The sequence below is a fragment of the Anthonomus grandis genome, chromosome 1 (genome assembly GCF_022605725.1).
Source record: "Anthonomus grandis grandis chromosome 1, icAntGran1.3, whole genome shotgun sequence".
Classification (NCBI taxonomy): Eukaryota; Metazoa; Arthropoda; class Insecta; order Coleoptera; family Curculionidae; genus Anthonomus; species Anthonomus grandis.
This window is the reverse complement of record NC_065546.1, coordinates 36,780,491-36,807,076: the sequence shown is the minus strand read 5'-3', so window position 1 is coordinate 36,807,076 and position 26,586 is coordinate 36,780,491. Positions and strand designations below refer to the sequence as shown.

The window sequence follows — 26,586 nt, the reverse complement described above, 5'->3', positions numbered from 1 at the left end:
AGCCCTACTTAAGTGTTATATTTTAAAAAAAATGACATAAAACAACACAACGATTTTTCTAAACTTTTTATTAAAAAAAAAACAATAAGTAAACACAATCACGAAAAAAAAATTAAAATTTTAAAAACATATTATACTGGCTAAACAAAATAATACTTAGGTATACAAAATTCAAAAAATTTTAAACGGAAGTACCATGAACAGACGCCCTAAAATCGGCGATTTTTTGCAAACACAGGATTATCCTCAACATACATGCATCTATTTGCGCCTTAAGTTCTGGGTTAACCATTTTTCCCAAAGAGACTTGCAAGTGGATCAACCTCTCATCTAGCTTGTTGATCTGATCGTAGTTTAGTGGAGTGTCCATTTTTTGTGATATTTGATCAACGTCGGCACTGATACCAGCCAGCTTATCGAAATCTTGGATTTTGTCATCAATTGCATCAGTAAGATTTTCAATTTTATCATAGAGCTTCAGCACTTTTGCATATTTAGGCGAGTCCTTCGTAATTCCTAACTCATTAATTTTTTTTGTGTACATAACTAACGCTTCATCATGTTTTTGTAATTCTTCATAACCGCTGGATTCGCGTCCTTGCAATAGAGTTTCTACTTGGTCCACATCTCTTTTAATCTTTTCAAGTTGATCATCTAAAGTAAAGTCAGAAGCTCCATATTCAAGAGAAGCCTTAGATTTTAAAGGTTTAGGAGTCAAAAGCATTGATTTATTAAATAAAGCGCTAAGCTTTTCTACGCAAGCATTTTTCCTAGAGACGAAATCAGGTGCAAATCTTAATGCTTGAATTTTCTTCTTGATATCTTCCATTTTTGTTCTAACTTCATCAAGATCTTCTTGATTGCCTTTAAAACGATCAATCATTGTAGACACCTTATCGATCTCCTGCTCTATATGAACGATTGACTGTGTTTGAGTGGCACGGTCATCCAATATTTGTCCCAAGGCATGAAGGTCCTTTAACAACTTTGCTTTCCTCTGTTGCAGCTCTAGTTGATCGTAATTTGACTTCTCCAAATGCACAATTAAATTCATAACAGCCTCATTCAACTCATAATACCGTTTATCTTTACGTGAGCCTACGAATGATGTCACTTTCGTTGCCAAACTCCCTACTTGCTTCTCAATATCATCCATTTTATAATCTTTACCAGCGACTTGCATTGTTTTCAATTTCTGCACTAGCCCTTCGGTCTTTTGTTGCACACTGCTTTTCCTAGTTCTTAAGTTCTCATTTGAAGTCTTAAAATTATGTTCCTCTAGCTTCTTCTGGATACCCTGCAACTCCTTTGCCATTGTTTTTAAGTCTTGCTGACCCTTGCTATCGAATAAATGCCTGATAGAATCTAGCTTCCTTTCCATGTTGACCAAATAATCGATATCCAGAGCCTCCTTTTCCAGGGCAGTTATGTAATATTGCATCTCAGTGAGAAGATTCATTTGGCGTATACACAAGTCAGTTCCTCGAATGAACTTATAAGAAGTAAGCTTTTCCTCGAGGGTTTTAATATCTTGGGTTAGCTTGTAGTATTTATGAATATCTTGCTCCATACTGGAGTGATGAATTTCTTCCTTTAGGGTAGCAAACGCTCTCTCAACTTCTTCAATCTTTTCCAGTACATCGCTCCTCGGATAACCCTCGCCTTGCAAGGCTCTTTGTGGCCATTGAACCATTGGCTGTTGACTAAGAGCCACTTTAGCATCAACCACATTCTTTAGGGTTTGTGTTTCATTAGCTACAATTTCCTTTTCTTTCTCGAGATTTTCATTTGATTTGGAAGCAATTCGGCTTAGTTCCAGATTGACAAGGTCCAAGCGGCTTTGAAGACCTATAAAAGTCTTGACATCGTTTTCAGCTGTTCGATCGATTTCTCTCTTGATATTAAAGAGATCATTTTTTATTTTGGACATGCCTGCTTGCTCACCTAATTTGGTGTCATTTGATTTAAAACTTTGAGCTAAAGAGGAACGTTGCTCCAGAATTTTCAGTAGTCTTTCAGTCTCTTTGGTAATTTCATCTGACCATGTTTTATCCTCAACTTGTTCCAGCACGTCTGTCAACAGTCTGTTTAGCTCGCGTTCAATGCTATTATATAAAACACTTTTATAGGTACCAGAAAACCGTTTGACTTTTTCATTAAGTTGCTGCAACTGTTCTTTGATTTGCTTAACGTTTTCACACTCATATCTGCGGTAATTATTGCTGCGCTCATCAAGGTGCTCCAGGTTACTATTGATGTCTTCGAGTAACTCACCCTTTTCTACTTGTAAACCTTCAAACTGTTCAGGAATGTTAAAATTTTCCAAACTCATTTGGATGTTGGCCAAGTCATTTTTGATATCCGCGTATTCTTTATCATATCTGCTACCGTTAAAGTGCTGAACTCTTTTGAAAAGTGTTTCGATTCGTTCTTTGAACTCAAGCAGGACCAGTTCGTGTAGCATCTCGACGATTTGGTTTGAAACTAAGATTGCGTTAGTTGCTACGGTTTTATTGGTGTCCTTAACGAACTGCTCAAGGTCGATTCGATACTGTTCTAATTTGGTTCTTAGGATTGATTTGTTGGGGCTCCCGTTGATTTTTTCCTTTATGTAATTGACTTGCAGCTTGATTTCTTCTATCTTAGAAAATCTACTGTTTGGTTGTTGATTTTCCACGTGTTGCAAGTTTGGTGTTGACATGTTGTAAATCTTAGCTTTAGTTTTGATGATTTTATTGTCCACCTGCTCCAGACTTTTTCGGGTGTTCAGTCTTGGCACTGATTGGGAGTGCCTTTTGGATAAACTGTATGGCACCTCCAAATCGCATTTGCTGGCGATACCGACTCGGATATCATAAATGGATTGTTGCATCTCTTCGAGGACACTGTCAATCCTCAAAAGGGAAAGGTTAGAGTATGAGTTTACGTCAAAGTTGTTTTTTATGTTATTCCAGTAGTTGATGAACTGGTCGATTACTGTGTGTTCAGTGTCACCGCTCTTGGCTTTTTTTCTCAAAATGACGTTGTCTTCCACAATTTGGTCTATGATTTCCTTATCAGATGCTTGGTCTAATGAACGCGTTAGGGTGGTGATTTGTTGGTCAATTGATTGTAAGAGTTGACGCTTTCTTGCTTTTGATGAATCGTTTATTTCTTCCAAGTGCTCCATTGAATTTCTGATACCTTGCAGGCTTTGTATTGATTCTTTACCGTTGGTTTTCGGATCAAAGTTTCTTAAAATTCTTTCAAATGATTCAATTGATTTACTTATTTTGAACTCAAACTCCTTTTTAGCCATGATTTTGTCTAAAGATTTTACGGTTTCGGTGATCTTTTGTGACAATAAAACCACTTTTTCTTGCACCTCGTTATCAACGATATCCACCTTTGCTAGGCGCTGATTGGTGTGAATGATGTTGTTCCTGATGGTGGCAAAATCAGAAGAATTCTTCTCCTTAACCAGCTTATCTAGGAGGGACTCATTTTCAGCTAAAAGCATTTCAATATCAGCCAACTCTCTCATTGCTTCCAGTTTTCTTTGCTGCTTATTTTGATTCCCTTTCAATTCGTTCTTTTTAAATTCATTTAAGGCTCTGTTGACTTTCTGATACATGATGACGATTTTTTTATCGATGCTCTCCTTACGCTTTTCCAGAGGTGTATCTTTTTCTATACGGATCATTTCCAGATCGCCTGCAAGTACTTTGATGGTCTGCTGATGCACCTTAAGCAGCTTGGAATCCTTATTATCAATCGCAGTAGCAATTTGGGTTTTTAGTTCCTGATACTTCGCTTCAATGTTCCTTAAAGTTGGTACGCTGCCTCTATAAGCTTCGGCAGAAACTTGCTTTTGAAGATTTTTCTTTCCAGAGCTCCTAAGTGATCCCAAGGAGTTGGCCCTGCGGCCCAACGGCACATTGACAAATGAATCGCTTTCCACTGCCCCACCGTCCAAAGATGGTTCGATCTTGAATACCTGCTCCATAGTGTCAGATATGTTCTTGAGAGTGCTCTCCAGTTGTTTTCTCTTAATTTTGCCATGCATAGAGCTGACTTCGCTGCTATGATGCGCCAAATTACTGAGGATGATTTCTTTTTTGTCCCTGGTGAGGTTTTGACTAGAGGTGCGTAGTGAGGACCTCAGAGAGTTTACTTCTCTGGAAATGTGACGCAGACGGTCTTCGGGTCTAGAGTAGGGGTTGCCCATGATCTGAAATAAGAAGAGAAAGAGATAATTTAATTAAACATTTTATGATTTATTTAACATTTGAAGTTTTTTTTAGTTTTAATCAAATCCATTTCCAAGCTCGTTGCAAAGTAAAAACTGGGTCAAATAAAAAACAATTTTCTAGATTGGTTCCGCATCGATATCGAAACGGTTTTTATGAGCAAATCGAAGCAAAACATCCAATATGCCCTAAGTAAATTTTTATTTCATCTAGGTGTTAAATGGACTGAAATATCGCGTTTTTTTTAAATTACTTTCAGTGCTAAAAACGGGATTTATATCGCACGGAATGTTTTTTTTTAAACATTTTTTTGCAATTGAATTGTAATTATCAAGGCCAACTACTTGATTGTTTGAAAAAAACAAAGTTATTATTGCCCAAATAAACAATTTAAAAAAGATCTCGATTGCGCCACGATTTTATATTAACAACAATGGATGCACCTTTGGATGGTAGTCTGTTATGTTGACAATAAATTCATAGAACAATAAACAATAATTGTTATGGTTTACGACGCTGATAAAAATAACGAATACAATTTTATTATTTCTACTATCTGTCTAGTTGCACGTGTTATGTCTTGTCGAGCGTAGATAAAAAGGGGTTTTTTGAAAAAATTAATGTTTTTTTGTTAATAATGCATTTGGACGTTTTATGCATGCTTTTATAAGCAGACAAAATTTAATAATACAAGATATATGATTGTTTCATGGCAAATATTGATTTTTAAAAATTGTATATAAAAGTTGGTATACAAAAAAAATATCATGACTAAATAAGAAAAATACCCAAAAAATTGACATTGTTCAATATAATTATTTAATGATTCTGGATAGTATTTATTATTTAATTATAGAACAATAGACATTTCCGGGATATCCTCCCATGAAAATATAAATAGACAATATAATAATGGCATGTTCTGAGAAGGTTTACGTTCCGGGATATTTGAATAATATATTGAATAAATTAAGTAATTATTCAGTATAGTAATTTCCTGATCAATTAGTGGTTAAATATAATAAAAATTTAAAAATTATCTAAATGTAGGATTTTATTTTTTTTTAAATATTGTTAAAACGGCTTGGGTTCACAATGTATTTTTATTTTAACGAATGAATTTGAATGAATAAGCAAAAAAACTTTAATATTGAACGAATTCGAAAGTTTACATAAATTGTAATTTTTAATTTAAATTTTTAAGTTTAATATTGTTAATTTTAAATTAATTTTATTTCGATGAAAATAGAGAAAATTGAATGGTTATTCTTCTTCAAAATCCGTTTTGGATTTTAGAAAACTTGTTGGCAATTGTAACTTTTTTTGTAACAGCTTAAAATAGTTGTACTGAGCTCTTTCCAAATCAAGTTCGTAAGTTCTAAAATCATAATGTTATTCTTCTTCCGAGTCCTCTTTTACCCACAACCTTTCCTTGTATTATGTTTTGCAGAGTAGTGTCGTTTTTTATGCTTCTTGCTAAGTGAGTTGGATTTGGTGTCAAATAAAGCTAAGACTTTAGATTTCAATACTGCCAACGTTTCGGCCTATATTAGGTAATGTTCAGTGCGATAATAAGTAAAAACCTTTTGTCCATAAGCTCATATACTATAATATACAATGGTCTTTTTGCTTCAGTCTAATAAGAACTGAAGAGGAGGCAAAAAGATTATTGTATATTATAAGCTTTTTTGAGGTTCACTACGTTTTGTATATAGATTGTAAAGTATAATGCTTATGGACAAAAGATTTTTACTTCTTATCACTTTGAGGATGGCCTAATGTAGGCCAAAAGATTGGCATTAATAAAATCTAAAACCTGAGTCTTATTTATACTTAGCAGGAAGCATACAAGATTTTTGGATCACAAAAAAGCAATAATCGCTCTTTATTTTTGATAACATGCTCCAGGTATTCTAGTTTTTCTTTTTAATTGGTGTACATGATTTCTAGATCTTTTTTCATTCTTCTTGGCACTTCTATGAATATAATGTGAGCTGTGAATGCTATTCTAAGCATTCTTCTATACAGTCACATATCATACAATAAAACAGACCAGACATAGCATCTTAAGTGTCTTACTTTCGTTTCAAAAGATATGTTGTAACTTTTAAAGATGGCAGTCATTTTGTGAAATACCGTCCTTGCTTTTCCTATACGACATTTTGTGCACTGTCATATAGTTCATTTATAATTGTCTAAAATAGGAATGTTATTGAACACCTACAATTTCTTTTGTTTCGTTAATATTAAGACCATATTGTTGACTGCACTGCGCGATATGATCCATTAACCTTTACAGCGCTTCAAATATACTGTCATTATTGGCATTGTCACCATGTCATTAGCGTATCGAATATTATTCAGTCTGACTTGATTCCAAAGGATACCCTCGTCTACTCCGTTAAGGGCTTAGTTGAATTTATTTTCGGAATATAAGTTGAGTATCAACTTCTGACCCCACGTTGTGGTTTCACCTGTTCTGTTCGAATTCCATTAAGTCTTAAGCATGCTGTCTGAATCCAGTAGAGATTTAAAATTATTCTTATATCTTTACCGTTCAGCCGACCTCTTCCAGGAGATTAATCATTTTGTGATGTTGAACGCGATCAAATGCGTTTACATATTCGATAAGATATGCGCATATATCACAGTTGACGTCTCTATATTAGGACTTGTACTCCAAAAACTGTCTCTCTAGTTGTCTAGTCTGTTCTTCGCATTTGTTGTAAATTCGTAAGAAAAAACAATTTTAGCATATAAATCATCAAACTGATTGATGGTCCTATATTTCTTATACTTCTTTGCTTCAGGTTTTTCGTACAACGCTATACATTCTGCTTTCAGTCATATTTCGGGGATTGTACAGTGCGGCTCTTAATTGTCCCTCCCTGTTTTATCTTTCGAATGCGTTTATATAAAAAAATTGAAATTTGGCACACGCTCATTAGCAACCTAAATAGTAATTTTTGGCCCCTAGCTCATTTTGCAAACTTTTGAAAAATAAAATTAAATAGAAAGGGAGGTCATGCATACATCGTTTGAAGGCTCCTACTGAATGCTTTATGATGCTAGAATATTAAGTCATTATTTCTACCCATAGCAAAATCACAACTTTTCAAAATCTTATCTTGGCATTTTTATTGCCATTTAAAATACTTAAACTGTAGGTAAAACAAAAATGTAACTATTTTACTACAAAACTTGTTCTCTATTGGAGAACTCTTCACGAACATTTTGAAAAGTGGCAACATCAATATTGCGACATGCATCAATAATTCTTTGACGTAAATCGAAGATGGATGCTGGCTGGGTGACGTAGACTTTAAGCTAAGAAAGTCCAGAGGTGTAAGATCGGGCAACCTGGCTGGTCACTCGGTAGGCCCTCGACGACCAATTCACCGATTAGTTGAAAAACTATTTCCAACTGAAATTCATGACACGCCTTCAATAATCTTAAAGATCAGTGGTTCTACTGCATTGTCCAACATAGTCCGCCGCCTTTTTGAAGTTTCGCAAAATGAGCTAGGGACCAAAAAGTAGTACTAAGATTGCTTATAATGTGTGTCAAATTTTTTATAAACGAACTCAAAAGATAAAAGGGGTCTTATACTTTAAACGCAACTTTTAATAATTTAATGGTTTTTATTTATTTTTTTTTCGTATTTCTCCTTTAGATAATCACAAAAGTAAATTGGGCAATTTAATCAAGAAAAAGGGCTCTTTTCAATGAGAGTTTAAAAAAAGTGGCTTTCCATTTGAAAAAAAAAAGTTGGGGTTAATTTGGACCCCCCCCTGTAGGTGAAAAAATACAAAAACTATCTTGAAATGTGAAAAAAAAAAAGAAAAAATATAGCAAAAAAATTTTAAAAAAAGTAAGAAAGAAATGTTACAGTAAAAAGAATAAATATGAAATAAATTCGAAATTTGGTTTAAACAAGTAAATCTAGTAAATTTCGTTAAATAAATAATGTTCAATTATTATTTTAAATATTTTACAATTCTTCTAGAGAGAATTTAACACATTTTTAGTAAAAAAAATGTATTTTAAAATTGAATATTAAAAAATATATATAAAGTCAAGGTTCTAATAATTTTTAAATGTATTATTAAATAATTTTAGCAAAATAGTAATAAGAAGTTTAAGGGAATTTAAAAAGAAATATAACAATAAATAAACTAAATTAATTTAAAATTAATTTTAATTTAGTTTTAAATGAAAATTCTAATAATTTAAATAACTTAAAAAATGTAAGCATTTTTAATTTAAAAAAAAAACTTAATTTTCCGTTAAAAAATTATGTTGAATTACTTTATTGATTTTAGTTTTTAACTTTAACTCCATATAATTTTTTTAAATTATATTCTAACAGAATATTTTTAAAATATTGATTTTTAATTGTGTTTTTCAAAAATAAGGCCAAAAAATTTGCAAATATAAAAGTTGATTTGAAACATTTTGAGTTAAATTATGAATCTTGATTTATGAAGCTTTTTGTAAAAATTGTCGATTTGGTAAAATTTTTTTTAAATCCTTTAATATCATTAATCTTTTTACTAATTTAACCGTTTTTTAAGGCAAAATTTATGACATAAATAATAAAATAAAAAAATTGCTTTTTTTCGTTCTTTGACCTAAGCAAGATCTTTGAGTGTGTGATTTGCATGATATCCTCATACAGTGCGAGTCTGTAACTTGGAATAAATTTGATAATAAATAAATGGAAGCGTGTTCGGAAAAACGCTCGGACATGATAATTGAGATTGTAAGTTGCGCGTTTTTCACAACAATTTTTTTTTATACAGGGTGTGCCATGTAGGCGAGGCTATTACCAACATTTCTTATTTTAAATGGGACACTTTTTATGTTATTATATTTTTAAATTCTACACAAAATGCCAAACATTTTGATGTATCACATGCCATACCTTTATTCACCTGTTTTTAAGTTTTGATTTTTTATTTTAAAAACGTTTTAAATTCAAAAAATATGCGTTTCAGTAAACAGTTTTTTTTGTAATGTATTTTATGAATGTCCTATAAAAATATGACATTTTTATAATTTTTACATTTTATAAATTTTGACGTAAAGACATTTACTGTCGGATAATCAGATTTAAGTTTCTTTTAATTTTTTTACGAAATGGGCTATTTAAGTGAACAGCAAAAGATTGAAATCTTAATGATGATTGGGTATGGAGATAGATCAAGAACCCAAAATGAAGTTTTGCATTTATTCAGACAGAAGTATCCTGATTTACATATCTCAATGTACTAAAAGCAAGAACAGTTTCATGAAAATGGTCACGTAAGAACAATAACTAGTTCTCGTCGATCTGCGCTTAATGAAGACACCAAAATTAATGTGTTATTAGCCATTGAAGAAAATCCTAATATTCCTAGGATTCACTAGGCAGGTAGCGCGCGCATTAGAAGTGAGCCAGTCTTCACACGCCTTCAATAATCTTAAAGATCAGTAGTTCCACGGCATTTTTCAACACAGTCTGCCGCCTTTTTGAATTTTTGCAAAATGAGCTAGGGACCAAAAAGTAGTACTTTTTGGTTTGTGTACTTTATAAGGTTGCTTATAATGTGTGCCAAATTTCAAATTTGTATGTAAACGAACTCAAAAGATAAGAGGGGGGGAAACAATAAAGAGACGCACTATATAGATTTTGTTTCAAGATGCCTGTAAACATATTATACCTTCATCATTCAACATGCTTTAGAAATTCAACCTCTATATTATCGGGTCCCAATACTGCTTTTTTGTTTTTCTCTTGTTTTATTGCTATTTTTTCTCGGCTAAATCTTTTTCTTTGGCTATTTTTTTGCTTAATTTTTTCTATTCCTTTTGTTCTTATGTGTTCCTTTTTGTTTTATTAATTTTAAAATGTCACTGGTCCAACAAGATTTCTTTTTGGTTTCCTTCTCTGCTTTTAAAAATTCTTTCTTTATTGATTCTATTATTTTGGTAAATTTGTTAATGCGTTAACGTACTCTGCACTTTTTTGTTTTATTTAAGGTTGTTGTAAAACCTTTATATATACACTATCGGACAAAAGTAGAGAAACTTCTAAAAATTCTTTGATTTACGGAAACCAGGTATTTAAATTAAATATTTACTACAAATATTGTAGTTCTCAACAACTGCGTTTTTTTACCGCATTTTACATGCCTCTTATCAGTTGTTTATTTACAATAAAAGAATTCAAATATTTTCGGATGGACATAAGTAGAAAAACCTAAATATCAATCGTCCAAATTTAGTATTTAGTTCGCTTTACGTGAGTTCTGTTGATAGTTTTGCATAGTTTTTTTAATCAACATGCCTCGCGGAAGATATTTGTCTGAAGACCTTCGTAGAAAAATAGTTGATGCACACAAGAGTGGTATAAGACAAGTGGACATTAGTAAAACGCTTAATTTGCATAAGTCCGTTGTTAGCAAGACAATTTCTAATTTTAAAACACAAAATTCAACAAAAAGCATTAAAAAAAGTGGCCGCCCAAGAAAAACAACCAAACACATGGAAATGATGATAAAAAGAATTGCCCAGTCTGATCCTCACAAATCAGCAAATAAAATTTTAAGTGAATTACCTGGTGTTAATGTTAGTTCTAAGACCATACAAAGACGACTGAGGGAAGGAGGATTATTTAGTAGAAGAGCCGCTAAAAAGCCGTTTATTAGCAAGAAGAATCAGAAGGCCCGACTCAACTTTGCACAAAAATATTTGCATTGGACAACCAACGACTGGAAAAAAGTTCTTTTTACTGATGAAAGTAAGTTCAATTTGTTTGGGTCCGATGGAATCTCATGGGTACATCGACCACAAGGCAAAAGATTCGATCCAAGATATACACAGCCTACGGTAAAGCATGGTGGTGGCTCCTGCATGGTATGGGGTTGCTTCTCTGGGTTCGGTACAGGACCATTACACATCATTGAGGATATCATGGATCGATTTGTGTATTTAGACATCCTACAAAATGTAATGCTACCCTTTGCTGAGGATAATTTACCTTTGACTTGGATATTCCTACAAGATAACGACCCCAAACATAAATCAAAGGTTGTCAAAGATTGGTTTTTATCGGAAAATATTAGGGTTATGGACTTTCCTGCGCAAAGTCCCGATCTTAACCCGATTGAAAACCTCTGGGAGGAACTAGACCGGCGTGTAAGGCAACATCAGATCAGTAATAAAAATGATCTTATAAAAGTTTTACAAGATTCCTGGAATTCTATTGGAGAGGAAACCATTATGAAACTGTTGGAATCCATGCCAAATCGATGCCGCGAGGTGATTGCCAATAAGGGATACTCTACTTACTATTAATTTTTCTAAGATAGAAATAAGAAATAACTTGTACTTTTGGAATAAAATTTAGTTTCTCTACTTTTGTCTCATAAATATTTTGTTTAATTAAATTAAATCTTAGGATTTTCTTCTACAATTTATTTTACTTTATACAAATTAAGTCTTAACAATTATTGTTGATTTTCATTATGTGTAGAACTGCATTAGTTTTGAAGTATTCAAATAAAACGCAAATTTAAAAAGTTTCTCTACTTTTGTCCGATAGTGTAAATAAATAAATAAATATGCCTTTATATTACAAAATAAAAAATTACAATAACAATTATAAATGCGGCGAGATCTAGCCTATGGCTACTCTATCTAACCGCACACTTAAAAATAGCACTTCAAAATAATATATATATATAAGTTCAAACTATAAATTAGTAATTATAATTAAGCTTATAAAACAAAACGATCCTACACAGACATAATCATATCATACATTTAATCAAGTAATATAGTTAACCAAAAACTGAAAAAAAAGAAAAAAAACATGATTTTCGTAAAATACTAAACTATAACCTACTATTAAAATGGAGTTTGGCAGCTTTTTTGAAGAAAGCGAGTGAGTGCTTATACTTTAGATCATGAGGCAATATATATATAATATTAAGGAATCAATTTCTTCTTAACTTTCCTTAGTTTCACTCTTATAACACCTACTAGTGATATATTATGTTCTAATTCATTGTGCGCCCCAGGATAAGTTTGAACTGAATTATAGCAGCTTCTGAACCTCTTGTTAAGACACATATAATCAATTTAATTACGGACAATGGTGTTTAGTTACTAGGTGTACCGGCTGCCGATTTCCATATACATATATCGTCTTCTCTCTAGCAATTTGTAGAATTAATACTACTAATTTGTTTTTTTTTGCAAATGTCTTATATAATGCCCTTTCCGTGTCTCATATATTATTCTTTGTCATAATCCAAACGGTCCAATGAAAGCTGTTTTCAACCCACTCCTAATCTAAAAACCTTTTAATTATAATTTATTCCTATTTAATATTCTTATGATATAAATGATATGAAATTATTTTATTGAATAAACAGTTCCTTAAGTCCAAATATATATCAACAAAAACCTAAAGTGATTGAAGCTTTGAGTAATTACAATCTTTGAAGTGAATATACAATTTTCACAACTTAAGTGATAAGTGATATATATTTAAACGTATAATATCAAGGTTGTAAATGGTTTTTTTTTTAAATATTCTAGCAAAAAAGTTGAAAAAAGTAAGAAAGAAATGTTACAGTAAAAAGAATAAATATGAAATAAATTTGAAATTTGGTTTGAACAAGTAAATCTAGTAAATTTCGTTAAATAAATAATGTTTAATTATTATTTTTGATATTTTACAATTTTTGTAGAGATAATTTAAGATTTAAAATTTAAAAAATCGATATTTTTTGTTAAAAAAAATTATTTTTAAATTAAATATTAAAAAATATATAAGGCAAGGTTCTAATAATTTGTAAATGTATTATTAAATAATTTAAGTAAAATAGTAATAAGAAGTTGACGGGAATAAAAAAAATATAATACAAAATAAACTATATTTTAATCTAGTTTCAAATGAAAATTTTAATTATTTAAATAAATTTAAAAACCCAAGCATTTTTAATTAAAAAAACTTAATTTTCCGTTAAAAAATCATGTTAAATTAACCCTTTATTGATTTTAGTTTTTAACTATAACTCTATATACATATAATTTTTTTATTATTTTCTAACAGAACATTATTATATTAAAATATTGATTTCTAATTGTCTTTTTCAAAACTAATGACAAAAAATTTGCAAATATAAAAGTTGATTTAAAACATTTTGTGTTAAATTAAGAATCTCGATTTATGAAGCTCTTTGTAAAAATTCTCGATTTGGTTAAATTTTTTTAAAATCTTTTGATATTATTATTTCTTCTACTAATTTAACTGTTTTTTAAGGCAAAATTTATGGGATAAATAATAAAATACAAAAATAGTTTTTTTTTCGTTCTTTGACCTAAGCAATGCCACGCTTAAGTGTGTCTGGCATGATATGCATGCGCCTGTCCGAGAATCTCGCATTACTAAGCCTAAAGCACCATGGCTCACAGAAAACCTAAAAATCTTTATGAGACAAAGGGACGATGCCTTGCGTATATTCAAACAGTCAAAACTATTGGAAGATTGGAATACTTACAAAGGTTTAAGAAATTTTACTTTGTCTCGGGTTCAGAAAGAGAAGAGGAAGTATATCGATTCACTTTTTTTAAATAAAAGAGAACCGAGTCAGCTGTGGAATGCACTAAAAAGTTTTAATATTTGTAAGAATAAGGATGGGCTAATTCCGTCGTTTCTCTCTGATCCCAATGAGATAAGTAATTTTTTTGACTTAACTGCGCAAGTCAATCCAGGCTGTGAGGAAAAAACGTCTTATTATAATAATAACTTTTATAGAGATGCGAATATGTTTAGTTTCCATTTAACGAGTCTGGATGAGGTTAACAAAATTTTAAATAATATAAAAACAATTGCGATAGGTACCGATGAAATTTCTTCATTAATGCTTAAGTATTGTAGCCCCTTTGTTGACTTGTACTTAACCCACATTATAAATTGTTGCATAGAGATAAGTTACTTTCCTGATCAATGGAAAACTTCAATGGGAAAACCTTTGCCTAAAATGTCTACTCCTACAACTCTTAATGACATTCGCATTATAAGTATTTTGCCTGCCGTTTCGAAAATTTTTGAAAGAATTCTTTATAATCAGATATATAACTATTGCTTATCTAATGAAATAATACCAAATTCACAATGTGGGTTTAGGAAACATTTTAACACTTCGGTAGCACTTTGTAATGTAACTGATGACTTATTTAGAGCTTGTGATAAAAACATGCATACCGTTTTAGTGCTGTTGGATTATTCTAAGGCGTTTGACACCATTAACCATAATTTGTTGTGCGCTAAGCTTAAGTATTACGGTTTTAATAATAACTCCTATTTGCTTTTAAAATCCTATTTGTCTAATAGATATCAAACGATTTTTTCCGATAACAGAAAGTCTGAACAAGTAAGTATTAGTTGTGGAGTACCGCAGGGTTCTATTTTGGGTCCTTTGCTTTTTATAATGTATACCTCAGATGTTTTAAAATCGCTTAAATATTGTAAGCTTCAGGCATTTGCTGATGATACGCAAATTTATTATTGTTTTGATTACAGCGACTATAAAGAGGCCGAATCACTCATAAATGAAGACCTGCAAGCACTAGGCTTAAACTCAAAAAATCACAATTTAAAATTAAATCCTAATAAGTCCCAGCTTATGATATTTGGTAACAAAAATCAAAGAGAGTTTTTAAAATCTAATATAAATATTAATCTCGATAATACAAGATTGGAATTTGTAAACAACGGTAAAAACTTGGGGGTTATTTTGGATGAACAATTAAGATTTAAGGAACACCTTATAAAAATTTTTCAAAGAACTTTTATGTCCCTGAAAACATTGTATAATAACCGCCATATGTTAAATGTAAAGTTAAGAAAACAATTATGTGAATCCCTTGTACTGTCTCATTTTAATTATGCTGACGTAGTTTATGGGTTTTGTCTAGATTTGGAAAGTCGGGTAAGAATTCAAAGGGTCCAAAATGCTTGCGTTCGATTTGTTTATGGACTCCGAAAATTTGACCATGTATCTTATTTATATAGAGATATTAGATGGCTTAAAATGGATATGCGCAGGATATTACATTTTGCAGTGTTTTTATTGAAAATAATTAATGACACATCTTCCCCTGTCTCCCCTTAAAGAAAGACTAATTTTTCGGGACACTGTTCATGGTTTAAATATAACGTTTTCTAAAAGAATTACGGTTCCACTTCATCATAGTGCCATGTTTCAGAGGTCATATTCTTATAATGTAGCAAATATTTTTAATAAAGTACCAACAAACCTAATTAATTTATCAATTCAATCTTTTGAAATAAAATTCAAGGAACATCTATTTAATTTGCAAACCAATGGAGATTTTTTTTAGTGGCTTTTGTTATTTGTGCAATTTTTCTGGCAAATTTAATGTTTGTTATGCAAGTTTCTTCTAGTTTCTTCTAATTGTAATATTTAATTAATAATTTATTGTAATTTACTAATTAATTTGCCTAAGATAATTTTTTTTTTAACTACCTAATTTATTTACTGATGGTAAAGTATAGCTTCTGGTTCAGTAGAGTAGCTCTTTGAAGCTAGACTGCGCCAGTGGTTTATGCTACTTTTTTTTTAATAATGTTTTTTTTTCAGCTTTTTAATAATGTTTTTTTTTCTCAGCCATGTTTATGTAATTTTAAAAATAAAAGGCATATTTATTTATTTATTTATTTTATTTATATCCTCATATACAAAATATACTCTTTCACTGATGCAAGTCTTTCATTGGTATACCCACTATATATGGGGCATCTCTGGGTATGACATCATATCTGTCAAAAAGAACGCAAGCAGTTAGGATTGATGAAGTGACATCGGCAGAAAGTGTGACCACATAGAGGTGCACAAGGTTCAGTAGTAGTTAGCAGTTCAAAGTAGATAGATAAATGGTTTTTTAAAAAAATCAAAGGAAATAAAAATTCTATAATAAAGATATTTAAGTATATTATGGGCAACATAAATAGGTATAAAAATAATAAAACTTTCCTTATAAACAATCACCTAATTTGGTAAATAATAAGAAATAACTAAATATACGCTGGACAAAAGTAGATAGACAAATTTAAAAAATAACCAATACTCTTTTTTTTTTTCGAAGTATTTTTTTTAATTACAAACTAAACCATCTACAATATTAGTATTTTGTAAAATACCCATTAATGTCTATTACAGTCTGACATCTACGTGGCATTGATTCAATAAGATTGTCTATGAGTTTAAAACCAATATTTTTCTATTTCTGTTGCAACCGTTCGAATAATTCACCTTTATTTGAATAATTTGTATCCCTAATATCACGATCTACAATTTTCGATGGGATTAAGATGGAATTGGAATCTCAATGGTAAATTGTCTTCGACATAGGGCAACATAACATCTTTGAGAATATCCCTGTACATAAACCTGTCTATTATTTATTTATTTATTTATTTATTTAGCAGTTTATTTCCAACAGGCAAAGCCCAGTTACAGGAAAATCTACAATTAATGTTTTGAAAGTGTAAACAAGTATTAAATTACTATAAATTAAATAACAAAAAGAAAGAAAAATAAGGAAAACTTAAATTACTATAGTAACATCATGTATATATCAAAATTAAAGGAGATGTAAATTAACATTAGAATGAACAAAGAAAGGGATTCATGGGACAAGGGAAAAAAGGAAGAGAAAAGGAATTATGGTAACTGTTGGTTTGTCAGAGACAAAACTAGATCCTTTATGGAGCATACAAATATGTCACAGGTTGATGATACTGAATTAAAAATTCTGCACATTTGATATACGGGATCCTGAAACCTAATGTTAGTTCTGGCGCGATCTAAAGCAAAAATGATATTTGCTCTAGAGGCAAATCGTGGTACATGAAATAGAATATCGTTCAAGAGAGGAGGAGAATTTATTTGATTATTGACCAACTTCCATAAGAATGTTACAAAATGAATTGTTCCCCTCATGGCCAGAGATTGCAGATTAAATCTACCTAAGATCAGATCATGATCATGTCCCCTAACAGGATATATTCCATCCTCACGAAACAACGGAAACTTTAAAACCCTTCTCTGAACACTTTCGATGTAGCCAACATGGCATTCATAGAAAGGACACCACACCAAGGAACCGCATTCCAGTCTTGATCTAACAAAGGAAAAGTACAATAGTTTTATTGAGTTTAAGTTGTTAAAGAGTCGGCTATTTCGAATGACAAAACCCAGAAGTTTCAACGAGGAGGTCACTGTCTGTTCAATATGTGGCACAAATGTGAGCCTATCGTCGAATACAACCCCTAGATCTTTAATAGAAGTACTTCTACAGAGGATTTGATTGTCTATATTGTAAAAAAACAAAACAGGATCCTTGGTTCGACTGCACCACCCCCTAATTAGGTCCAAGTTACTCTGTAAGAAAAAGCAGTCCAAGATACTATTGATGCACCAGAATATTTTGAGATCATCAGTATAAGCTAGTCTAAGGTAGGAAATCAATTCTGTAAGATCATTAATATAAAAGATAAAAAGAAGTGGGCCAAGATTGGATCCCTGTGGGACTCCAGAAGTTGAAACAAAGGTATTAGATCTGCAACCTTCCACCTCGACAAACTGTAGACGGTCAATAAGGTATGACGAAAGCAACGAAATTAGCCTTTCTGAGAAGTTGAATTGCTTGTTCAATTTTTTCAGCAGAATGCTATGATTTATCTGATCGAAAGCCTTACTGAAATCAGTATACACCACATCAACCTGACCCTCTATGCGATGTAACTGGCCCATTCTATAACCTGAGAAGCAACCCCAACCCATCACTGATCCACCTCCATGCTTAACTGTGGGTTTTGTGTACTTGGGATTCAAACGCTGGCCAGAAGGACGTCTAACATATTGAATTCCATCGGAATTAAACAAATTAAACTTCGATTCGTCGCTCCAGCAAACACGTTTCCATTCATGCTTTGTCCAGTGTATATGCTGACGGGCAAATTCAAATCGGGCTAAGCGATTCTTTTTTGAAAGCAATGGTTTTTTTGCTGGCCTACGTGCAAATAGATTCTCTTCGACCCACCTTCGTCTTACAGTCCTTGAGGACACATTACAAATACCTAGAGCCTGTAATTCTATCTGAATTTGACGAGAAGTCATGAAAGGGTTGTTCTGGCTAATTTGTTTTAATTTGCGTACAGCTCTAATCTCCTTTTTTTTGGCCGACCAGATTTATTTTTTGGCTCTAATGATCCTGTCCTTTCATATCTTTTGATAATTGCCCAAACAGCTTTTCTTTTAACATTAAATCTACAAGCAATATCAATTTGACGATCACCCGCGCGATATGCATTAATAATGCGTTGTCTTAAATCAAGAGAGAATCTAATTCCCGGTGGCATGTTGCACCTTGAGTTAAAGAGAAGCAATACTATACTAATTTTATTTTATAAATATCTAGACAAAAAAATTCCAAAATTGTTTTTGTCTATCTACTTTTGACCAGCTATATTTATATTATTGCTTTATCTGATAGCAAGCAAAATATTTAACTGAAATTTATTGGTATCTTTTTATAGACCGCCTTACAAATAACAATAATTTAAAATCTAAGGAACCTGTGGGTAAATCTTTAAACAATTATATGAAAATAATACTTTGTCTATCTACTTTTGGCCACTACTGTATATTAATTATTTACCAACTGTAGATCCAACAGCAAAGTTCATACTTTTTGCTGATGACACAACCATCTCGTCTCCTGTGGTCACAGGTTTTGTCGAGGTTACAGGAGCGGGCTGACTACTGTTTTGCAGTTAAATGTCGAGAAAATAAGGTTGTGTTTTATGTGAGAGATAATGACATAGTCACTAAAAGTTTTTCGTCAGGTGTTAAGCTTGTGGTAGTTAATTCTAGATTGCTTTGGGATGTGCACATTGATGCATTGGTGTGTAAACTGAGGAGCAATTTATATAAATGTGCTGTAAAACTTGGAAAATTGTGCATCTGTGAGCACACTAAGAGCAGCTTACTTTGGCATGCTTCACTGTAGCCTTTCTTATATTATATTCTTGCATGGGGGCATTCTGAACTTAAATGGCAGTGAAGGTGGGACTGGGCTACAGGGAAGTCTGTCTGAATGAATTTGTGATATTAACTGTGCCAAGCATGTACATATGTTTTAGAGAACCTGATGCATCTGAAAAGGGCATGACTGGTTTCATGAGGATCCGCATCATTATGATACCAGGCAAAGAAGAAACCTGTTACCAGACTACTGCCATCTCAAAAGGTCACAGGATGGTCAACATTTTTTAATGCTCTTCCTATTGCTGTGAGGGAGCTACCAAAGAGTCATTTAAAAAATATGATACTAATAAAAAATCTGTTAAATAAGTTTTAAGATTTTTCATAATTATGATTATGATATTGTCTAAATTGTCTTTTTTTTCATATTTTTATTTTATACTTGACCTGTGCAAACACGTTTATTTATTAACATAAATAAAACTATTGATTATTTACTACTGATCATGAAGTCAAAGTTTTACATTATTTGTAACTGAATCATTAAAATATTTTAGTGAACAAGTAATAAAAAGGTAAATAGAATTTTAAAAAAGGCAAGTTTTTTTAATTGGATAAATTTGGCGTAAAAGAGAAAACCGATTCCAAAGAGAAATTCGTCAAAGTATCAATAAGATACTCTAGTAAAAAGGTAACTAAAAGGGAAGTAAAATAGAAGTGTCACCCTAAGAAAACGTATTAAATTAAATTTTACTTTAGATAAAAAATCTAATAATTATTAAGTAATAAATAAAGTAAACTAAGTAATTGATAATAAGTAATAAATAAATAATTTAAAGAAAACAAATTAAATTGAAGCATTTTTAACTAAAAAACCCGTATTTTTTTGTTAAAAAAATTAATTTAATTTCTTTATTTATTTTAATATTATTATAATTTTTCAGCTGTGACTTAATTTAAATTGAAAATAAACGATTTGAAAAAATTTGAGTAAAAGAAAAAGATAAAGAATAAAATTAATAAAACTTTTAATTGGATATTTAATAAAAAATTTACAAAAACCAACCAAGTTTTAAGTAATTTTAATAAATAAATATTATTAGCAAAAAATATTGAAGAAATTTAAAATATTTTAAGCTCGTTTATAATATTGAGGTTAGAAGGTTAGAAAAAAAATAATTGTTTATTAAAAAAATTATCAAAGTTTGAAATCATTTGTAAAGATATCATTGAAATAATAATGTTCATGACTATAGCTAATTTATGTATGTATATTGTAGAAATAATAATTAAATATTTCGTAGAAGTAGAATATATGTGAGTAGCAACAACTATGAGGACAAAAAAATCTTATTTCCTTATTTAAAACAAAAGTGAAAAATGCCAAAAATTATTTTTTTTAATTGGATAAATTTAGTATAAAAGAAAAACTAAACCGATAAAAAACGAATTTTTCTTTTTCATTCTAAAGCTTATTAGATTTTTGAAAGAGAAATTATATTAACGTTATTTGGTAAATTTTAATAAGGAAAATTAAATCATAAAAAACTTATAAACAACACAAAATTCTATAAATATTAATCAAAGAAAATTAATTTTTATTAGTTTTATAATATCAATTATCATTTTATTAAATTTATAATCTCTTCAGGTAATAATAATACTTTTTGAAAATGAATCATTACTTTGTTATAAAAAAAGTAAACATTTTTTCAGTTAGAAAAGAAAATAAAAATATAGCAAAAATAAGAAAGAAAAAAATATGAGAAATAATATACAGGTAAACCTCGATTATCCGTCAGGGGTCGGGACCAGGTTCCGACGGATATGAGAAAAAGACGGAAAATAGAAAAAAATATAAATTTATTTAAACAAACTAAAAACAACTTGCGAACAAAAAAAGGAATAAACAAACCTATATAAAAATAATATTAAGTCATAAACATTATGGTGTTTTAAAAAAATCGGTGATTTTTTTTTGCTTTATCATTTGGAAGCGTTTCTTTCTTGCACGGTGACGTATTTTCCTCAATAATACTAGTTGAACTAGTTCTGCTTCTTCTTGATTTTCATACCATTATATAATTTTTGTTACCATATCCTCAGCTTCCACATGACTCCATCATCCGGATTCTAAAGGTTTTAAAACATGGTTAATGAATTCGTCGTCTAGTAAAATATCATATCCTACATCCTGTTTGTCAATATCTAACCAATTAGAAATGTAATTTTCTGAGATGTCTTCGAATCCAGGAAGATTTGAAAATGTTTACTTTATGGATGAAATGTTAGGTGACTTTCTTTCTGATCGAGACCTGTATTTTTGGTAGACAAAAATTTATTCCAACTTTTATTCAAGGTTTCTGCAGGTATACTGTTCCAAGCTTCAGTGACAATATGACTTTCTTTCTGATCGAGACCTGTATTTTTGGTAGACAAAAATTTATTCCAACTTTTATTCAAGGTTTCTGCGGGTATACTGTTCCAAGCTTCAGTGACAATATACAGTGTGTCCAAGATAAGGATGTCTGATCATGTAGATCTCGGCAGCTATAGGAGATACGAGGTTGAATAAATTAGAGAAAAGTTGCGCATTTTAGAGCCTAACAATACACCGTTTAGAAAGTTTAAAATTTTGATATTTGAGAAAAACTGAAATTTGCCGATTTCGTTTTTATTTTTTTCTGGCGTTATTTAAAGAGATATGAAAAAACAAAAGACACTTTCTGGAGGCCACTTTTTAAGCTCTAAAAAATAACTTTGAGAGATTTCTTGTACGACGTTTCGTTTCGAAGAAACTATCATCAACTAAATTTTTTTATATGGCGCGTAAAACAAGTACACCCTGTATAAAATAACATATTTTTTTACGATTACAACGATGTATGACACAATATGTTTTTACAATATTTAAATTGTAAAAAATAATTTTTTTATTAAATTCGGATAGTTTTGATGTGAAAAAATGACGTTGAGAAAATGTCAAAATTAAATAAAAATGAAATGTCAAAGTAGTTTTTATTATAACCATTATTTTGATTCTTTTTATCTTAAGTGAAGTAAATAGTTTTAATTATTTGATAAATTTAGTTGACATTGTGTTTTTGAACTCTGTTTTTGCGTCTTGTTGCTAGTTTTTTTGTTACAAAATGGAAGACGCTTTTTTACCTGAGAAAAAGTTTGATATGTTGAAATGTTATATTCTATGCTACAGCAACGCCATTGAATATGGTCGTATTTAAATAACTATCCAGATAGGAAGCAACCTAGTACAAACATTTTCGGACGATTCGTTTTCAATCTTAAGCAGTATGGTGCGTTTAAGAAGCCAGTATTGTCAAGAAATAAGCCCTGCAATGAAGAAAATAATGTGGTATTAGCTGTAACTGAAAATCCGAAAATATTTGTTAGAAAAATTGAAAATACCACTGGAATACAAAAATCTACTGCCCATTTCATTTTGAAAAAACATAAATACCACCCGTTTAAATTCAGAATCTGTTAAGGCCTCAGACCTGGTGACGAAGAAAGGCGCATAACATTTTGTGAATGGTACACCAAGAAGTGTCAGGAGGATGAAACATTTCCCTACAGGATGATCTGGTCCGACGAGTGCATGGTTACAAATAATAGAATTTTTAACCGGAAGAACACCCATTATTGGTCAAGAGATAATCCCCCACTACACCGAATGTTTCGGTTTCAATATGTGGGTTGGCATTTTTGAAACAGATTTAGTAGGCCTCTTTTTTTACAACAATTCCCTTACCTCGGAGCGGTATCGCAACTTATTGGAATGCGATTTGGAAGGATCCGTGGACAACTTACCGCTTGACAAGGTTAGAAACTGTTGGTTTCAGCAGGATGGTGTACCCGCACACAATGCCCAATTCGCGAGAGTATCTATCGAACAGATTTCCGGAAGAATGGATAGGAACACATTTAACAGTTCCGTGGCCTCCTCGTTCCCCAGACGTAACTCCGCTCGACTTTTTTTCTGGGGCTATTGCAAAAATTATATTTACAGTCGTGTTTTTGAATCTGAGGATCAGCTGAGGAGAATAGTTTTTAAAGCATTTGAGAGCATTATACCTGATATGTTAAGAAGGGTTTTAAACTGTTAAAAGATGTTATCTGTGTTTGGAGAATAATGGTAATTTGTTTGAACATTTATTACTATGATTTAAATTAGTATTTTTGGGTTTCTAGTGTGTAGTTTTTTAATTTAATAATGTGTTTAATTCTTTAAAATAATCACGTGGCCTAGCTACGTGACGGTATATGAATAAAGTTTTTAAATTGTCAATAACGTGATTTTCATTTAGTATTTCAAAATATGAGTAATAGCAGTCTACTACACCATACTCAGCGTCATCATTTCACCGCCTACTACATCAAAACCATCTGAATTTAATAAAAATCCAATTTAACATTTAAATATTGTAGGAACATATTGTGTCATACATTGTTATAATCGTAATAAAATATGCTATTTTGTAAAGGATGTACTTTTTTTACGCGCCATATAAAAAATTAAGTTGATGATGGTTTCTTCGAAACGAAACGTCGTACAAAAAGTCTCGCAATGTTATTTTTTAGAGCTTAAAAACTGGCCATGAGAAAAAATGTCTTTTGTTTTTCCATATCTCTTTAAATAACGCCAGAAAAAAATAAAAACAAAATCGGCAAATTTCGGTTTTTCTCGAATATCTCCGGAACTACTTAAAATTTTAAAACTTTCTAAACGGCGTATTAGAGATCCCCATGATAGACATCTTTATCTTGGACACACTGTAAATGGCATCTTTTATGGAAAATATTTTTCAATATTGTTTTAAGTCCGTATCTGTCCGGAAATAAGTCCTTGTTTCCTTTCGATATCTCCTCTTGAAACTTTCAATAACCCCTTGGTCCATAGGCTGAATCAAGGATGTCGTATTTGCAGGCAAAAAGTGACAAGTTATTTTACCATCTTCGCACTTTAACTCTTCAATAGGATGAGTTGGCGTTATCCATTAAAAGCATAGCTTCTTCGAGAAGATTATTTTCATGTAAGTATTTTTTAACTTCAGGGAGAAAACACGTTCTAAACCAATCAATGAATTTATTTTCAACAACAAGGTGGGGGTGACGAATAACAGAAGTTGACGAATAATCGAGGTTCTACTGTATATGTTTTATGAATTGGTTTTACTTAAAAAAAAAAGGATTTTCTGATAAATAAAACAATAATTAAGGAGTACGGGAGGGAAAATAGGAACATCCTCAAAATTCTATCATCGTCTAGCTATTATTCAAGACAACGAGAAAAATTACCCTCTGCCTCTTGGCGAAAAAATTATATTAAAACTTACCTTAATGAGAAAGAAACACTTTATGAAAATTTAAAGATACGGACAGCTTTCAAAAATAAAAACAAATAAAATATAAAAGGCAAGTTAAAAATAAAATAACTAGGGAACATCATATAATGCTATGATGTTGGCAGCCGATTTGTCCGGGAGTACCTATTGTGGATTTTATGACCTTATTGTGTATTGTATATTATGGTACTGAGTGTGTCTAAGCTGATATTTATAAGATCAGTCTGGTTTAATTGCATGCACAAAAAATTAAAAATTCATCCTAAAATAAATTAATAGGTTTAATAAAAATACTTATAAAATTATGTAATTTCGTAAAAAACTTAAAATAGGTTTATAAAAATCAAAAATTTAATGTTTATGTTCGATTTTTTCACACAGAAATAACGAATGTATAAAAAATTATTTAAAAACTAATATAAAAAACCTTTTAAATTATTATATGTCATGTATGTACGTATATCTAAATCCCATTTACATATAAAGACTAATATTCCAGGACTTTCCTAAAACACATTTCAGCAAATTTAATTTAAAGCTTTATTTGGATATTAAGTTTTACTTAGGCATTAGATTTAAGTTTAATTTATTCTAGCATTCTAGCTTTTTCATTTTATTCACTTAAGTTAATACGAGAATTTTTGGGTTTATGCTTATGATACAAGTATATTAATTAAAGGTAACTTAGAATTTAAAAAAAAAATCAAATCAAAGTTTCCATGGCTTGTATACGGTATAATTTTTTATCAGGTGTCAGTTTTCAATCCACTTTAAAGTAATCGCTTTTATCGTATTTATGTCAACATTATTTATAAAATTAAACAGTTTTTTTAATTATATGTAAGTAGGTGTTATATTGATTATATTGAAATAATTTTCTTACTATAAAAATTTAGTAATATAGGTATTCATCTTCTTGTTATCTTTTATTTATATTCCGTGACCTGATAAAACCCCTCTTTAACCTTTCGACATACTAATTGTAATTGACATACACAAAAACCTAAATAAACAAAAAAAGTCTACTTACCGAATTTTCAGTTTTTCATCAGCTAACAAATTTATTTTCCTCCGTAGCACACCATAACCACACACCATGTTTAATAAAAATTTAATCAGGGTATTGTGTGATTACACCTTAAAACTGATAACGAAAGATACCTATATTTTTCCTTGATGACGATGATAAAAACGGGAATTTTGTATCCCCAACTATAACGTTATTATAGTTAAACGGTGTCATTTAAAAGAGACCGCAGTTTACATAATTAAAACACGATTTTTAATTTTTTTTTTGATAAATCGCGTTTATCAAAAATGCGAGGCGAAGCGTTCACATTGTAGAATGTCTCGTGTGTTTCTGCTTTGGTTTGGTTGTAAAACGAAAAGTCGAGCTGGTACGATGGAACCCGTGTCGACTGTACCGGGTACTATCACAATAATTTTAGCGGTGCATAAGAGTCGAGAAAAAGGTTTGGGTTCGGGAGTATGAGAAAAACCCGCTGAATGAGTTGGTTCAACTATGTGACCCTGCCAAAAGGGTCAATGGTAGCGGCTTTTTCTGAGAATTTGGGCCGGTGTATTAATTCCTATTTAAATGGTTTTTGATGACTGTTTTTTGGAGGCAATATGAAAGTTTTTATTAGTCCTTTGGGCTTGTAAAATCGATTGATACATTTTTAATGATAAATAATAAATTAATGTTATATTATGTAATAAATTATATTTAATTTGTTATATTTAAATTAATGTTTTTTTCCAATTATTACATCCTTGTCACCTTTTTGGGTCTAGTTCTACCTTGTCGGCACGTTAAATTGCAGCAACGTTCAGTATATTGCAGAAATATTCCAGCAATAATTCTTTTGACATATTACTTCTGCAATATTGTTACAACATTATAGCAACATTGCATTTAAAATATAACA

General features: G+C 30.9%; 2 protein-coding genes across 3 annotated transcripts in view; one reads left to right on the top strand and one right to left on the bottom strand.

Moving 5' to 3' along the window:
* LOC126738206 (ankyrin repeat and fibronectin type-III domain-containing protein 1) overlaps window positions 1–26,586 on the top strand; it is a 495,291-nt gene that overhangs the window by 168,710 nt on the left and 299,995 nt on the right. The gene's annotated exons all lie outside the window — the stretch shown is intronic.
* LOC126738251 (uncharacterized) lies at window positions 52–26,028 on the bottom strand. Its single transcript, XM_050443494.1, has 2 exons — window positions 25,689–26,028; window positions 52–4,210 (listed from the first exon to the last, which is right to left on the bottom strand). Exon 2 carries the CDS (start codon window positions 4,205–4,207, stop codon window positions 182–184), a length of 4,026 nt encoding a protein of 1,341 aa, XP_050299451.1. The 5' UTR covers window positions 4,208–4,210; window positions 25,689–26,028; the 3' UTR covers window positions 52–181.

What these genes read in the sequence shown, in the direction of transcription:
- LOC126738251 (XM_050443494.1), bottom strand. Translation starts at nt 4,207, where the DNA reads ATGGGCAACCCCTACTCTAGACCCGAAGACCGTCTGCGTCACATTTCC.